Source organism: Scyliorhinus canicula, chromosome 16 (assembly GCF_902713615.1).
Source record: "Scyliorhinus canicula chromosome 16, sScyCan1.1, whole genome shotgun sequence".
NCBI lineage: Eukaryota > Metazoa > Chordata > Chondrichthyes > Carcharhiniformes > Scyliorhinidae > Scyliorhinus > Scyliorhinus canicula.
This window is the reverse complement of record NC_052161.1, coordinates 81768311-81782590: the sequence shown is the minus strand read 5'-3', so window position 1 is coordinate 81782590 and position 14280 is coordinate 81768311. Positions and strand designations below refer to the sequence as shown.

Genomic DNA, 14280 nt, shown 5'->3' with positions numbered 1-14280 from the left:
CCTGTTTAGTAGCACAAGGGAGTACATTGTATTTTTCTGTTTGAAGCTTAAGTAGTATGAGTCACCCTGGTTAGCTGTGGTCTGTATGAAAGACAGACAGAAAGCGCACTCGGTAAGCTTTGCGCAGGTTAAGGAGACACAGCCTGAGTGAGGCACATCCAGAGTGGGAATTGGAACTTGATAATTTAGTGCAGTGAGGTAATTCGGTGCAGAGTGGGAGAATGTGCTTTTTCCCTACTGTTTTTTCTCTCTCTCTCCTGGCCTGTAACTGTTAACCTGCAGGGAGAGATCCAGAGAGCATCCTGGGAAGGTACGTGATTTTTATTTTTATTACCTTTTCAAAATGTGAGTGGGGGGAATCTGAAGTGACATCACAGTAAAACTGATTGGCTGGTTGGGAATCTGCACTAAATTAAAAAATTAAACATTGTTAACTAATTAAACATAATTAATTACTTAATTATAATTTAGAGGGGTATCTAAGCCAGAGATCGGAGAGTACTGTCTTTAGCTTTCACATTTATAGTAGAAATCTAGTGCTAGGAAACATTCTCCACACGTTCTCCCCGTGTGTGCGTGGGTTTCCTCCGGGTGCTCCGGTTTCCTCCCACAGTCCAAAGATGTGCAGGTTAGGTGGATTGGCCATGCTAAAATTGTCCTTTGTGCCCAAAATTGCCCTCCGTGTTGGGTGGGGTTACTGGGTTTCCAAGAGCCGGTGCAGATTCAATGGGCCAAATGGCTTCCTTCTGCACTGAAAATTCTATGATCTATATAGTTAACAGTAACTTTTATTTAAAACATTTTAAATTTAATTTACAATTAAGGGATGCAGTGCTCTGACTGTGAGATGTGGCAGGTCTGGGAGGCTTCCAGCGTCCCAGGTGGCTTCATCTGCAGAAAGTGCACCCAACTGGAGCTCCTCACAGACCGCATGGTTCGGTTGGAGCAGCAGTTGGATGCACTTAGGAGCATGCAGGTGGCGGAAAGCATCATAAAAAGCAGTTATATAAATGTGCTCACACCCAAGGTGCAGGCAGAGAAATGGGTGACCACCAGAAAGGGCAGACAAGGGCAGCACGGTGGCCTCACGGTAGCATGGTGGTTAGCATCAATGCTTCACAGCTCCAGGGTCCCAGGTTCGATTCCCGGCTGGGTCACTGTCTGTGTGGAGTCTGCACGTCCTCCCTGTGTGTGCGTGGGTTTCCTCCGGGTGCTCCGGTTTCCTCCCACAGTCCAAAAGATGTGCGGGTTAGGTGGATTGGCCATGCTAAATTGCCCGTAGTGTAAGGTTAATGGGGGGATTGTTGGGTTACAGGTATACAGGTTACGTGGGTTTAAGTAGGGTGATCATTGCTCGGCACAACATCGAGGGCCGAAGGGCCTGTTCTGTGCTGTGCTGTACTGTTCTATGTTCTATGTTCTAGTGGTTAGCACAACCGCCTCACGGCGCTGAGGTCCCAGGTTCGATCCCGGCTCTGGGTCACTGTCCGTGTGGAGTTTGCACATTCTCCCCGTGTCTGCGTGGGTTTCGCCCCCACAACCCAAAAATGTGCAGAGTAGGTGGATTGGCCATGCTAAAAAGCCCCTTCATTGGAAAAAATAATTGGGTAATCTAAATTTATAAGAAAAAAAGAAGAAAAAAAAAGAAAGGGCAGGCAGTCAGTACAGGAATCCCCTGTGGTTGTCCCCCTCTCGAACAGGTACACCCCTTTGGATACTGTCGGGGGGGATAGCCTACCAGGGGAAAACAGCAGCAGCCAGAGCAGTGGCACCACGTCTGGCTCTGATGTTCAGCAGGAAGGGTCAAAGCCCAGAAGAGCAATAGTCACAGGGGACTCTCTAGACAGGGGCATAGATAGGCGCTTCTGTGGACGTGAAAGAGACTCCAGGATGGTATGTTGCCTCCCTGGTGCCAGGGTCCAGATGTCTCAGAACGGGTAGCGGGCATCCTGAAGGCAAAGGGCAAACAGGCAGAGGCTGTTGTACATATTGGTACGAACGACACAGGCAGGTAGGGGCATGAGGGCCTGGAGCAGGAGGTTCAGGAAGCTAGGCAGAAAGTTAAACAACAGGACCTCTAGGGTTGTAATCTCGGGATTACTCCCTGTGCTATGTGCCAGTGAGGCTAGAAATAGGAAGATAAAGCCGCTAAACACGTGGCTAAACAGCTGCTGTAGGAGAGAGGGTTTCCGTTATCTGGACCACTGGGAGCTCTTCCGGGGCAAACGTGACCTGTATAAACTGGAGAGGCATAAATATCCTGTCCGCGAGGTTTGCTAGTGTCACATGGGAGGGTTTAAACTAGTATGGCAGGGGGATGGATACCGGAGCAATAGGTCAGAAGGTGAAAGCATTGAGGGAGAACTAGGGAATAGGGCCAGTATGGCTCTGAGGAAGAGCAGACAGGGAGATGTTGCTGAAAACAGCGGGTCAGGTGGCTTGAAGTGCATATGATTTAATGCAAGAAGTATTATGGGTAAGGCAGGTGAACTTTAGAGCTTGGATTAGTACTTGGAACTATGATGTTGTTGCCATTACAGAGACCTGGTTGATGGAAGGACAGGATTGGCAGCTAAACGTTCCAGTATTTAGATGTTTCAGGCGGGACAGAGGGGGATTGCGCTACTGGTTAGGGAGAATAAGTCTGAGTCTGAAGAGATAGGAGATGTCTTGAACGAGTACTTTTCTTCAGTATTTACGAATGAGAGGGGCCATATTGTTGGAGAGGACAGTGTGAAAACTGGTAAGCTTGTGGAGATACTTGTTAGGAAGGAAGATGTGTTGGGCATTTTGAAAAACTTGAGGATAGACAGGTCCCCCGGGCCTGACGGGATATATCCAAGGATTCTATGGGAACATAGAACAGTACAGCACAGAACAGGCCCTTCGGCCCTCGATGTTGTGCCGAGCAATGATCACCCTACTCAAACCCACGTATCCACCCTATACCCGTAACCCAACAACCCCCCCCTTAACCTTACTTTTTAGTACACTACGGGCAATTTAGCATGGCCAATCCACCTAACCCGCACACCTTTGGACTGTGGGAGGAAACAGGAGCACCCGGAGGAAACCCACGCACACAGGGGGAGGACGTGCAGACTCCACACAGACAGTGACCCAGCCGGGAATCGAACCTGGGACCCTGGAGCTGTGAAGCATTGATGCTAACCACCAAAGTAATGGAAAGGGTACTGAGGGATAGGATTTCTGAGCATCTGGAAAGACGCTGCTTGATTAGGGATAGTTAGCACAGATTTGTGAGGGGTAGGTCTTGCCTTACAAGTCTTATTGAATTCTTTGAGGAGGTGACCAAGCATGTGGATGAAGGTAAAGCTCCGGTTTCCTCCCACAGTCCAAAGATGTGCAGGTTAGGTGGATTGGCCATGATAAATTGCCCTTAGTGCCCAAAATTGCCCTTAATGTTGAATGGGGTTATTGGGTTATGGGGATAGGGTGGAGGTGTGGGCATGAGTAGGGTGCTCTTTTCAAGAGCCGGTGCAGACTCGATGGGCCGAATGGCCTCCTTCTACACTGTAAATTTTATGATAATCTATGATTAATCGAGGACAAAGGGTCGGCACAACATCGTGGGCCGAAGGGCCTGTTCTGTGCTGTATTTTTCTATGTTCTATGTTTTTATATCACAGCTGTACTACGGGAGGACACCTCAGAGGGCAGCGAGGCTATATGGGTCGAGATCAGGAATAAGAAGGGTGCAGTCACAATGTTGGGGGTTTACTTCAGGCCTCCAACAGCCAGCGGGACATAGAGGAGCAGATAGGTAGACAGATTTTGGAAACGAGTAAAAACAACAGGGTTGTTGTGATGGGAGACTTCAACTTCCCCAATATTGACTGAGACTCACTTGGTGCTCGGGGCTTGGATGGGGCAGAGTTTGTAAGGAGCATCCAGGAGGGCTTCTGAAAACAATATGTAGATAGTCCAACTAGGGAAGGGAGTGTACTCGACCTGGTATTGGGGAATGAGCCCGGCCAGGAAGTGCTGGTGGACAAGAGTGAACCTGCTAATTTGGGGGAAGGCTAATTATAACAATATTAGGCGGGAACTGAAGAATCTAGGGTGGATGTTTGAGGGCAAATCAACATCTGACATGTGGGAGGCTTTCAAATGTCAGTTGAAAGGAATTCTGCACCGGCATGTTCCTGTGCGGAACAAGGATAAATACGGCAAATTTCAGGAACCTAGGACAACGAGATATTGTAGGCCTCGCCAATAAGAAAAAGGAGGCATTTGGCAGGGCTAGAAGGCTGGGAACAGACGAAGCCTGTGTGGGATATAAAGAAAGTAGGAAGGAACTTAAGCAAGGAGTTTAGGAGGGCTAAAAGCGGTCACGAAAAGTCATTGGCAAAGAGGGTTAAGGAAAATCCCAAGGCTTTTTACACGTACATTAAAAAGCAAGAGGGTAACCAGGGAAAGGCCCACTGAAGGACAGGGGAGGGAATCCATGTGTGGAGCCAGAGGAAATGGGCGAGGTACTAAATGAATACTTTGCATCAGTATTCACCAAAGAAAAGGAATTGGTGGATGTTGAGTCTGGAGAAGGGTGTGTCGATAGCCTGGGCCATATTGAGATCCAAAAAGACGAGGTGTTGGGCGTCTTGAAAAATATTAAGGTGGATAAGTCCCCAGGGCCTGATGGGATTTACCCCAGAATACAAAAGGAGGCTAGAGAGGCCTTGACAGAAATCTTTGGATCCTCACTGTCTTCAGGTGATGTCCCGGAGGACTGGAGATTAGCCAGTGTTGTTCCTTTGTTGAAGAAGGGTAGCAAGGATAATCCAGGGGACTACAGGCCAGTGAGCCTTACGTCAGTGGTAGGGAAATTACTGGAGAGAATTCTTCGAAACAGGATCTACTCCCATTTGGAAGCAAATGGACGTATTCGTGAGAGGCCGCGTGGTTTTGTGAAGGGGAGGTTGTGTCTCATTAACTTGATAGAGTTTTTCGAAGAGGTCACAAAGATGATTGATGCAGGTAGGGCTGTGGATGTTGTCTATATGGACTTCAGTAAGGCCTTTGACAAGGTCCCTCATGGCAGACTGGTACAAAAGGTGAAGTCACACGGGACCAGCGGTGAGCTGGCAAGGTGGATACAGAACTGGCGAGGTCATAGAAGGCAGAGAGTAGCAATGGAAGGGTGCTTTTCTGATTGGAGGGCTGTGACTAGTGGTGTTCCACAGGGTTCAGTGCTGGGACTTTTGCTGTTCATAATATATACAAATGATTTGGAGGAAAATGTAACTGATCTGATTCGTAAGTTTGCAGACAACACAAAGGTTGGTGGAATTGCGGATAGCAATGAGGACTGTCAAAGGATACAGCAGGATTTAGATCGTTTGGAGATTTGGGCGGAGAGATGGCAGATGGAGTTTAATCCGGACAAATGTGAGGTATAATGCATTTTGGAAGGTCTAATGCAGGTAGGGAATCTCGAGTGAATGGTAGGACCCTCCAGAGTATTGACAGTCAGAGAGATCTAGGTGTACAGGTCCAGAGGTCACTGAAAGGGCAACACAGGTGGAGAAGGTAGTCAAGAAGGCATACGGCATGCTTGCCTTCATTGGCCGGGGCATGGAGTATAAGAATTGGCAAGTCATATTGCGGCTGTATAGAACCTTAGTTAGGCCACACTTGGAGTATAGTGTTCCATTCTGGTCGCCACACTAGCAGAAGAATGTGGAGGCTTTAGAGAGGGTGCAGAAGAGATTTGCCAGGATGTTGCCTGGTATGGAGGGCATTGGCTATGAGGAGCGGTTGAATAAACTCGGTTTGTTCTCACTGGAAAGACGGAGGTTGAGGAGCGACCTGGTAGAGGTCGACAAAATTATGAGGGGCATAGACACAGTGGATAGTCAGAGGCTTTTTCCCAGGGAGAGGGGTTTATTACTAGGGGGCATAGGTTTTAGGTGCGAGAGACAAGGCTTAGAGGAGATGAACGAGGCAAGTTGAATCCAGGCAAATGCGAGGTGATGCATTTTGGAAGATCCAATTCAAGAGCGGACGACACGGTCAATGGAAGAGTCCTGGGGAAAATTGATGTACAGAGGGATCTGGGGGTTCAAGTCCATTATACCCTGAAGGTGGCAATGCAGGTTGATAGAGTGGTCAAGAAGGCATACAGCATGCTTGCCTTCATCGGACATGGTATTGAGTACTAGAGTCGGCAGGTCATGTTACAGTTGTAGGACTTTGGTTAGGCCACATTTGGAATACTGCGTTCAGTTCTAGTCGCCACATTACCAGAAGGATGTGGATGCTTTAGAGAGGGTGCAGAGGAGGTTCACCAGGATGTTGCCTGGTATGGAGGGTGCTAGCTATGAAGAAAGGTTGAGTAGATTAGGATTGTTTTTGTTGGAAAGATGGAGATTATGGGGAACCTGATTGAGGTCGACAAAATTATGAGAGGTAGGGACAGGGTGGATAGCAACAAGCTTTTTCCAAGAGTGGGGTGTCAATTACAAGGGGTCACGATTTCAAAGTTTAAGGGAGATGTGCGTGGAAAGTTTTTAACGCAGAGGGTGTTGGGTGCCTGGAACACATTGTCAGCGAAGGTGGTAGAGGCGGGCACAATAGCATGATTTAAGATGCATCTAGACAGATGTATGAACGGGTGGGGAACAGAGGGAAGTAGATTCTTGGAAAATAGGCGACAGGTTTAGATAAAGGATCTGGATCGGCGCAGGCTGGGACGGCCGAAGGACCTGTTCCTGTGCTATAATTTTCTTTGTTCTTTGTTCTACCCTGTACATCTTTGGCTTGTGGGGGCGAAACCCACGCAAACACGGGGAGAATGCAAACTCCACACGGACAGTGACCCAGAGCTGGGATTGAACCTGGGACCTCGGTGCCATGATGCAGCTGTGCTAACCAATGTGCTACCGCACTGCCTTCAGCTCTAGGCTTCTTCCTCGGGGACCTATGTGCGGTTCACTTTAGGTGCCTTATCGAGCATCCCTTCTGCCACCAGCCCTGCCAGCATCTTCAAGACGTACCTTGTTGCATTCACCTCTTCCACTTCTTTAGGCAGGCCCACTATTCGCAGGTTCTGCCTTCTCAAGGTATTAAAGAAAATTACTGCGGATGCTGGAATCTGAAACGAAAGAGAAAATGCTGGAAAATCTCAGTAAATCTGACAGCATCTGGAGGGGGAGAAAAAGGCTAACGTTTCTAGTCTCTCATGTGAGAGTGCCTTTAAGAAATGGATGTTTAAGCAATGTACCTTTAAGAAAGGAAGTGATGTCAGAGTGTGGGTGGAGCTGGGCTTTAGCTCAGCCATTTTGAAGTTTTTAGTTTCAGTTTTCAGGGAGTGTCTGTTTTTGCTGAGAGCTGCAGGAAGGAAAAGTGCTGGTCTGATGATTTCTGCAAATCCAAAGACTATAAATATATTGAATGTAACCTGTTGTGCTCCTTTTGTTGAAGGGTTGAAGTCTTTTGGATGTTTAAAAAAGAACAGTTTGCAGGATTGGGGAGTGTTGTATTATTCTCGGGGTTATCTTTGAAGTAAGGGGTGTTAAGAGATCCAATGTTTATTTTAACGGTTAAGTTGAGTTCATGGAATAAACATTGTTTTGTTTTAAAAACCACGTGTCCATAATTGTAATACCATACCTTGGGAACAAGCCGTGTGCTTCAAAAGCAACAATCCATTGAGGGGGGGGGGGGGGGGGGGGTTGGTTGGACTCCACGATACATTTTGCGGTTGTGAAAACACCTCTCCCATAACAAGGCTGATGACTCTTTGTCAAAGCTTTAATTTGATTGAGATTTGCTGAGATTTTCCAGCATTTTCTCTCTCTTCTCAAGGTACTCCATCACCTTTGCCCTCAACTCCTATTCCTACCCCACCACCTTTGCCCTCAATTCCTAGTCCTACTCCACCACCTTTGCCCTCAATGTTTAACAGAGGTCACCTAGAAGCTGTGCCTCCAGAGCCACCACATGATCACTGTGGTCCGAGATCACTCCTTTGATCTCCTAAATCTGCGACACCTGCACCTTCAAATACATCTCCATCCATTCCAACGAACTCTTCAGGGGTGCTTCCGCTTCTTCGATGGCAGAGAAGCAGACGTACCACCCCCAGGGGAAACTATTCCTGCAACTTTCACCAATGCCTTTTCATCAAAATTCCACCCAGTATCTGGTAAAAAGAGCTCTTTTTTTTTGTGCCTTTAAGCAGGAGCTGCCCTGTGTGTGACCACTCACACCATGGCCACACCGTGCACATCTCACACAGTTGACCAGCAGGGCTTCCAGTCTGTTGTTGGTTTTTGCATCAGTATTTCCTGGACATTACTTGAATACTCCACAGCCTCTTCCTACCCTGTTTCTGAAAGCACCTTTCATCCCTACAGGTCTGGGCTGCACAGTACCATTGTCAGAACCTTAAGTCACCTGGGTTATATCCCTCAAACCCTGTCCCAAACCCCCACTTTTATTCTTTGTTGCCTTTAAGGCCTCTTAAAACCCATCTTTTCAACCAAGGTTTATGCCAATTCTCCTTGCATTTCACCCTGGCTCATAATTTTTCCTTTATTTTTGTTCTGTGAAGCTCCGAGGGACATTTTCTGATGTAAAATGAAACATGTTGAGGGAAAGCTAATGATAACACTATTAGGCAGGAACTGAAGAATCTAGATTGGGGATAAATCAACATCTGACATGGGGTAGGCATTCAAATGTCAATTGTTAGGAATTCATGTTCCGAGGATGAAGGATAAATATGGCAACTTTTGGGAACATTGGATAACGGGGGATTTTGTGTGCCTAGTCAAAAAGAAAAAGAAAGTATTTGTATGGGCTAGAAGGCTGGGAACTGATGAAGCCCGTGATGAAATGAAAATGAAATGAAAATTGCTTACTGTCACGAGTAGGCTTCAATGAAGTTACTGTGAAAAGCCCCTAGTCGCCACATTCCAGCACCTGTCCGGGGAGGCTGGTACGGAAATTGAACCGTGCTGCTGGCCTGCTTGGTCTGCTTTAAAAGCCAGCGATTTAGCCCAGTGAGCTAAACCAGCCCCGGGAAAATAAGGGAAGTAGGAAGGAACTTAAACAAGGAGTCAAAAGCGCTAAAAGAGGTCACGAAAAGACATTGGCAAAGAGGATTAAAGAAAATCCCAAGGCTTTATATCCGTCTCTGGCTACCAGGGAAAGGTTGGCCCACTCGGGGACAGGGGAGGGAATTTATGCATGGAGCCAGAGGAAATAGGAGAGGTACTAAATGAGTACTTTGCATCAGTGTTCACCAAAGAGAAGGACTTCTCTTTGGGTGATGAGTCTGGGAAAGGGTGTTTAGATAGTCTGGGTCACATTGAGATCAAAATGCAGGCGGTATTGGGCATCTTGAAAATTATTAATGTAGGTAAGTCCCCAGGGCTGATTGGATCAACCTAAGAATACTGAGCGGGGGGAAGGGAAGAAATTGCTGGGGCCTTGACAGAATCTTTGTATCCATAATGGCTACAGGTGAGGTCCCAGAGGACTGGAGAATAGCTAATGTTCCTTTGTTGAAGAAGGGTAGGAAAGATAATCCAGGAAATTACAGGCCGATGATGACAGTGGTAGGGAAATTATTGGAGAGGATTCTTCGAGACTGGATTTATTCCCATTTGGAAACAAGTAGATGCATTAGAGAGAGGCAGCATGGTTTTGTGAAGGGGAGGTCATGTCTCACTAATTTGATTGAGTTTTTCAAGGAAGTGATGAAGATGATTGATAAAGGTAGGGCAGTGGATGTTGTCTTCAGTAAGGCCTTTGATAAGGTCCCTTGTGGCAACCTGGTACAGAATGTGATGTTACATGGGATCAGAGGTGAGCTGGCAAGATGGATACAGAGCTGGCTTGGTCATAAAAGACAGAGCATAGCAGTGGAAGGGTGCTTTTCTAAATGGAGGGCTGTGACTTGTGGTGTTCCACGACCTTTGCTGTTTGTAGTATACAAAATGATTTGGCGGAAAATGTAACTGGTCTGATAAAAAAGGTTGGTGGAATTGCTGATAGCATTGAGGACTGTCAGAGGATACAGTAGGATATAGATTGGTTAGACATTTGAGCAGAGAGATGGCAGATGGAACTTAATCTGGACAAATCTGAGGTAATGCAGTTTGGAAGGTCAAATGCAGGTGGGAAATATACAGTAAAGGCAGAATCCAAAAGAGTATTGACAGACAGAGGGCTCTGGGTCTGCTAGAGTCATAGAAATATTGAATTTACAATGCAGAAAGAGGCCATTCAGCCCATTGTGTCAACACCGGCACCTGAAAGAGCACCCTACCTAAGCCCATACCTCCACCCCATCCCTGTAACCCAGCAACCTAACTTTTGGACACTACTGGCCAATTTAGCGTGATCCATCTAACTAACCCGCGCATCTTTGGACTGTGGTAGGAAACCGGAGCACCCAGAGGAAACCCACGCAGACATGGGGAGAACGTACAGACTCCGCACAGACAGTGACCCAAACCGAGAATGGAACCCTGGTCCCTGGCACTGTGAGGCAACAGTGCTAACCACTGTGCTACCATGCTGTCCTACAGGTCACTGAAAGTGGCAACGTAGGTGGAGAAGGTAGTCAAGAAGGCATACGGCATCCTTATCTTCATCGGTTGGGGCTTTGAGTATAAAAATTGGCAAGTCATGCTGCAGCTGTTAGGCCATACTTCGAATACAGTGTTCCATTCTGGTCACCATACTACCAGAAGGATGTGGAGGCTTAGGAGGTTTACCAGGATGTTGCCTGATATGAAGGCCATTAACTATGAGGAGAGGCTAGATAAAACTGTTCGTTCTCACGGTGGAGGTTGAGAGCAACCTGACAGAAGTTATAAAATTATGAAGGGCATGGACAGTGGATAGACAGAAGTTTTTTCGCAGGGAGGAACAGTCAATTACCCGGGGACAAAGGTTTAAAGTGCAAGGGGCAACGTTTAGAGGAGATGTGCGATGGAAGTTTTTTTTACACAGGGTAGTGGGTGGCTGGAAATCGCTGCTGGAGGAGAAGGAGAAAGCAGGTACGATAGTGACATTTAAGGCGTGTCTTGACAAATACATGAATAGGATGTGAATAGTTGAATACCAACCCCAGAAGTGTAGAAGGTTTTAGGTTAGGTGGGCAGCATGGTCAGCACAGGCTTGGAGGACCGATGGGCCTGTTCCTTTGCTGCACTTTTCTTTGTTCCTTGTACGTTAATTGCTTCTGAACTGCAACCAAAAATCTGATTCTAATCAGCAAAGTTCTTTGGGCAAAAACAGCTCAGTCTGATTGACCATCTGATTGTTCATCTCTGTTTAATTATAATGTCAGCCTGTCTGTGTTTGCGACAGGTGACCAGAAACACAGCTCGAACTTGACAGTTGAATAATACATCATGCATTCAGTGATATTAAACACTTGTCAATCTAATCCAGTTTTACAGTGAACAACTTCATTTGAGATATTTTATGACATTTTGTTCTCAACAGATCGAGATGAGGAAGATAATGACAGAGATCGAAAAGATGGCCGAGGTGAAGGAACAAGGAGATCCAGAGAAAACACTTCCAAAGAGAAGGTGCATACTCAGTTTGTGACTGGTGCTGTCAGCAGGACTTTGATTAACAAAGAGCAATACAGCACAGGAGAACAGACCCTTCGGCCCTCCAAGCCTCTAACGATCATGATGCCAATCTTTGCCAAAACCTTCTGCACTTCCTTGTGCCATATCACTCTATACCCATCCTATCCATGTGTTTGTCAAGATGCCTTTTGAACGCTGTTAATGTATCTGCTTCCACAACCTCCCCTGGCAACTCATTCCAGGCACTCACCACCTTCTGCGTAAAAAAACCTGCCTTGCACAACTCCTCGAATCATTGCCCCACGAACCTTAGACCTGTGCCCCCTAGTGACTATTGCCACCTTCAAAGACCTGTGGACATGCATGCCCTGATCTCTCTGACTTTCTGTTTCCTCAGAGTTTTGCCATTTACGGTATATTTCCCCTCCTTGTTAGACTTAACAAAATGCATTACCTCACATTTATCTGGATTAAACTCCATTTGCCTTTTCTATGTCCAAGTCTCCAACCTATCTATGTCCTGCTGTATCTTCTGACAATCCTCAACTCTATCTGCCACTCCATCATCCACGAACTTACTAATCAGACTGGCTACATCTTCCTCTAAATCATTTATGTACACTACAAACAACAGAGGCCCAAGCACAGATCCCTGTGGAATACCACTAGTCACAACCTTCCATTCGGAAAACTACCATTCTACTGCTACCCTTTGCCTTCTGTGACCGAGTCAGTTCTGTATCCATCTTACCACCTCACCTCTGATCCCGTGTGACTTCATCTTTTGTACCAGTCTGCCGCCATGAGACGCCTTGTCAAAGGCTTTACTAAAGTCCATGTAAATAATATCCACTGCTCTCCCCTCATCAATCATCTTTGTCACCTCCTCAAAAAACTCAATCAGGTTAGATGGACTGTTGCATGCATGTTGTCCTTTCTACACGTGGACTAAGAAAAACACCCGCCAGTGCGATTACAGATTTTGGTATATCTGGATTTCCAGAAAGGTTTTGACACACAAAGGTTGCTGCATAAAATAAACATGCATGGCGTTGAGGGTAAAAGTAGTAGCCTGGATAGAGGATTGGTTAATTAATAGAAAGCAAAGAGTAGGGATTAATGAGTGTTTCTCTGGTTGGCAATCAGTAGCGAGTGGTCCTCAGTATCCTCAAGGCCCACAATGTTTACAGTTTACATAGATGATTTGGAGTTGGGGACCAAGTGCAATGTGTCCAGGTTTGCAGATGACACTAAGATGAGTGGTAAAGCAAAGGTTATCCATTTTGTTAGGAATAACAGCAAAAGGGATTATTATTTAAATGATAAAATATTAAAACATGCTGCTGTGGAGAGGGACCATGTGTCCTAGTTCATGAGTCACAAAAAGTTGGTTTTCAGGTGCAACAGGTGATTAAGAAGGCAAATGGAATTTTGTCCTTCATTGCTAGAGGGATGGAGTTTAAGCCTATGGAGGTTATGCTGCAACTGTATAAGGTGTTAGTGAGGCCACACCTGGAGTACTGTGTTCAGTTTTGGTCTCCTTACCTGAGAAGACCATACTGGTGCCAGAGGGTGTGCAGAGGAGATTCACTAGGTTAATCCTAGAGTTGAGGGGGTTGGATTACACGAGGAGAGGTTGAATAGACTGGGACTGTACACGTTGGAATTTAGAAGGATGCAGGGGACATTATAGAAACATATAAAATTCTGAAGGGAATAGATAGGATAGATGCAGGTAGGTTGTTTCGACTGGCGAGTGAAAGCAGAACTAGGGGGCATGGCCTCAAAATAAGGGGCAGTAGATTTAGGAGGAACTTCTTTGATCTTAGGAGGAACTTCTTCACCCAAAGGGTTGTGAATCTACGGAATTCCTTGCCCAGTGAAGCAGTTGAGGCTCCTTCATTAAATGTTTTCAAGATAAAAGATAACTTTTTGAAGAATAAAGGTTTATGGTGTTCGGGCAGGAAAGTGCAGCTGAGTCCACAAAAGATCAGCCATGATCTTATTGAATGGCAGAGCAGGCTCGAAGGGCCAGATGGCCTACTCTTCCTAGTTATGTTCTTATGAACCGAGTTGTGTCTGGAAGAGTATTTTGAACTCTTAAAAGTTTGAATGGGTAAATTTGTGCCATTCATGATCATGGTGCCAGGGGAGATAATGGTGAATTGGCAAATGCAGGTGAAGTATAACTGGTTTAAGAGTGGTGTTACAGATGGGATTGTGAAACACTTGAAACCACTGTTCCCTTACTGTCTGTGATCAGTGTGATTTTGAAAAGATAGGTGTGCATATTTCTTAATCCCTGAGTCTGAGGACAATTTGAGCAACCAGCTGCAAGCCTTTTGTGCTTTTAAATGAAGAGAATTATTTATTCATGCATTCACCCAAAAAATATAATGCTATATCACTCACCCACTTTCATGCAAAAGAGCTCTAACACAGATTTGCTCTCTCTCTCTCTCTCTCTCTCTCTCTCTCTCTCTCTCTCTCTCTCTCTCTCTCTCTCTCTCTCTCTCTCTCTCTCTCTCTCTCTCTCTCTCTCTCTCACACATCCATACTCCCTCCCTCCCTCTCTCTGTCCCTCTCTCTAAAGGAAAATATAGTTGAGAGTTGTGCATTTTTTCCAGATCTAAACGAAGGGTCGATTCATAATGAAATTAATTGACCCATCTCGGAAAACACTGCGCACCCCTAAAGAAGA

General features: G+C 46.1%; 1 protein-coding gene across 3 annotated transcripts in view; it reads left to right on the top strand.

Annotated features, from left to right (window-relative positions):
* ccar1 (cell division cycle and apoptosis regulator 1) overlaps positions 1-14280 on the top strand; it is a 345705-nt gene that overhangs the window by 296465 nt on the left and 34960 nt on the right. For all 3 annotated transcript variants that reach the window (XM_038773488.1, XM_038773487.1, XM_038773489.1), the window contains one exon: positions 11485-11573. In XM_038773488.1, coding sequence (XP_038629416.1) covers positions 11485-11573 — 89 coding nt within the window. The remainder of the gene's footprint in view (positions 1-11484; positions 11574-14280) is intronic.